This window comes from Austrofundulus limnaeus, unplaced genomic scaffold (assembly GCF_001266775.1).
Source record: "Austrofundulus limnaeus strain Quisiro unplaced genomic scaffold, Austrofundulus_limnaeus-1.0 Scaffold621, whole genome shotgun sequence".
Taxonomy (NCBI): Eukaryota; Metazoa; Chordata; class Actinopteri; order Cyprinodontiformes; family Rivulidae; genus Austrofundulus; species Austrofundulus limnaeus.
Window position 1 is genome coordinate 25,218 of NW_013953023.1, and position 2,281 is coordinate 27,498.

General features: G+C 35.5%; 1 protein-coding gene across 1 annotated transcript in view; it reads left to right on the forward strand.

Moving 5' to 3' along the window:
- Window positions 1-864: 864 nt before the first annotated feature.
- The window catches only part of LOC106531335 (apoptosis-stimulating of p53 protein 2), a gene marked incomplete at its 5' end in the record, with an annotated part of 17,184 nt that continues 15,767 nt past the window's right edge, over window positions 865-2,281 (forward strand). Inside the window, 2 exon segments of the mRNA XM_014027175.1 lie at window positions 865-998; window positions 1,088-1,254. Of these exon segments, the coding sequence (XP_013882629.1) occupies window positions 865-998; window positions 1,088-1,254 (301 nt within the window).

The following is a 2,281-nucleotide window of genomic DNA, read 5'->3' on the forward strand; positions in this document are numbered from 1 at the left end:
TAAATCACTGTTTATGTTGTATAACGCTATAATTGTTCCACATTTAATTTACTGTATTGAAGTCTGGGGTAAAGCTTGTAAAACTATCACAAATCCTATTTTTATTTTACAGAAAAGAGCTATAAGAGTTATTACTAAAAAAAATTACAGTCATCCATCGAATATATTGTTTCATGATTTGAAATTATTAAAATTCTATGATTTGGTCGATTATAATATTTTACTATTAATGCACAGAGCTCATAAAGGTATGTTACCTTCAAACATTCAGGTAAATTTGGTTAAAAGAGAGAGCTGTTTTTATCTTAAAGGATTGAAATGTTTGTGAAACTCTGGGTTCGTTCGAGCCTGAAGGAGAGATCCACTTTAATCCAGGGAATAAGATTATGGAACAGCATAGAAGATGAGGTTAAAAATGACAGATCCTTGTATATACTGAAGAGAATGATAAAATCTGTATTCTGAAGAAATATGGAGAATTATAAGTGAATTCATGCTAATTGTTTTTGAATTGATGTCTTTTTATTTTTATTTATTTTGAACATATTTTGGGTATAAAAAGGGGCAGATATTATAAGATTTATTCTTCTTCTGCTGCCTTTCATTTTATTTGATTTTATTTTGATTGCATGTTTTTCTGTACTTTGCTAATCTTTGTTACAAATGAAATGAATAAAGAACTACTACTAATATATGGCAAGTGACCCGCTTATATTTTCAGTGATGAATTTTACATTTTTGTGGATTTTTTTAAATCCATAAACTTAAGATAAAAATGAGTGTAACATATTTTATCTGAACTGTTAGACATCAGATTAAAACTCTTCCCTCCGGATTAAACGTTAGGTGATGTTTATCATGCAGGTTGATGATCCCAGCATGCCAAATGATGAAGGAATCACAGCTCTGCACAACGCTGTCTGTGCTGGCCACACTGAGATTGTGAAGTTTTTGGTTCAGTTTGGCGTCAATGTGAACGCTGCTGACAGTGACGGCTGGTGAGTCCATACCTGTTCTGTTCAGAGTGACCCGTTCAGTCTGTCAGTGTGTGAAATTTAACTAGTGTACGACCGCTGTCTCTCTGTAGGACCCCCCTTCACTGCGCTGCATCCTGCAACAACGTGCAGCTCTGTAAGTTCCTGGTGGAGTGTGGGGCGGCTGTTTTTGCCACCACATACAGTGACATGCAGACAGCTGCTGACAAGTGTGAGGAGATGGAGGAGGGCTACGCTCAGTGCTCCCAGTTCCTTTATGGTGAGACGAAAATATAAATGTTTTCTGCTGTGGAGAATTTCTTTTCATGTGACATTTTGATAGAAAACCTGATGTAGAGACAGTTCACGTGTATTCTTCTATAAGTGGTTCTGACTGGGAGCCCACTGTGGGTCATGAATTACTAAGATAATCTCCAGGTATGAGCTTACATTTAAAATGAATTGTTATGGCACATTTTCATTATATTAATTACTTACAGTATRAAAAATAGTCACATGGAGTGTTTGAATTGTCATTATTCTCTTGTTCAATAAAGTTTTTAGCAAAGTCTTTATATGTGAAATGGCAATAAATAAGGTTAGGATCCTTCATTACTGTTTAAGTATAAACCGTAAAGAATAATATAAGTAATATAAGTATTGGAATTTCTTCCCCATGTCAAATGTGCTGCAGTCAGATGACCTCAAACATTGAGAACAGTGGTGGGCACCAGTCCGCTAAAGCGCAAATCCGCTAATTGCGGACCTAAATATTTCATTTGCGCTTTAGCGGTCTTACTAATTTTTACAATTCATAAGCAGATTTGCACTTTCTAAAATTAAAATGCAGTACTGCTAATAACTAATTATCTACCAGTCATCATTATGTTGAACAGCAGAAGGTATGACTGTCAATAAATCACAACACATGATCTATCCACCAGCACCCCTCCCAGATAAACACACTTATTGTGAAGGTATATATATCCTGCTGACTGTTGCTTTGGGTCACAGTTCTCATTTCCCATAATGCTTTGTGTCTGCTAACATAGCAGGAAGGCAATGTTTAGAACTCCCTGTCCCAGCTAAAACAGTTAACGTTTGTAATCCATACTAAAATTTTGTATGTATTGATTTATTTTACTTTACAATCGGAGCTCCCTTTTTAAAAAAATAAGTTTAAACGCTGGAGCTCAATACTTTACGTAACTGGTTGGACAATCGACCAATGGGGTTAGAGATGCAGAAATGATTTAAAGATGTTATGCTGATGAAGGCAGACATCTAGTGGTCAACTGGAGCAACTA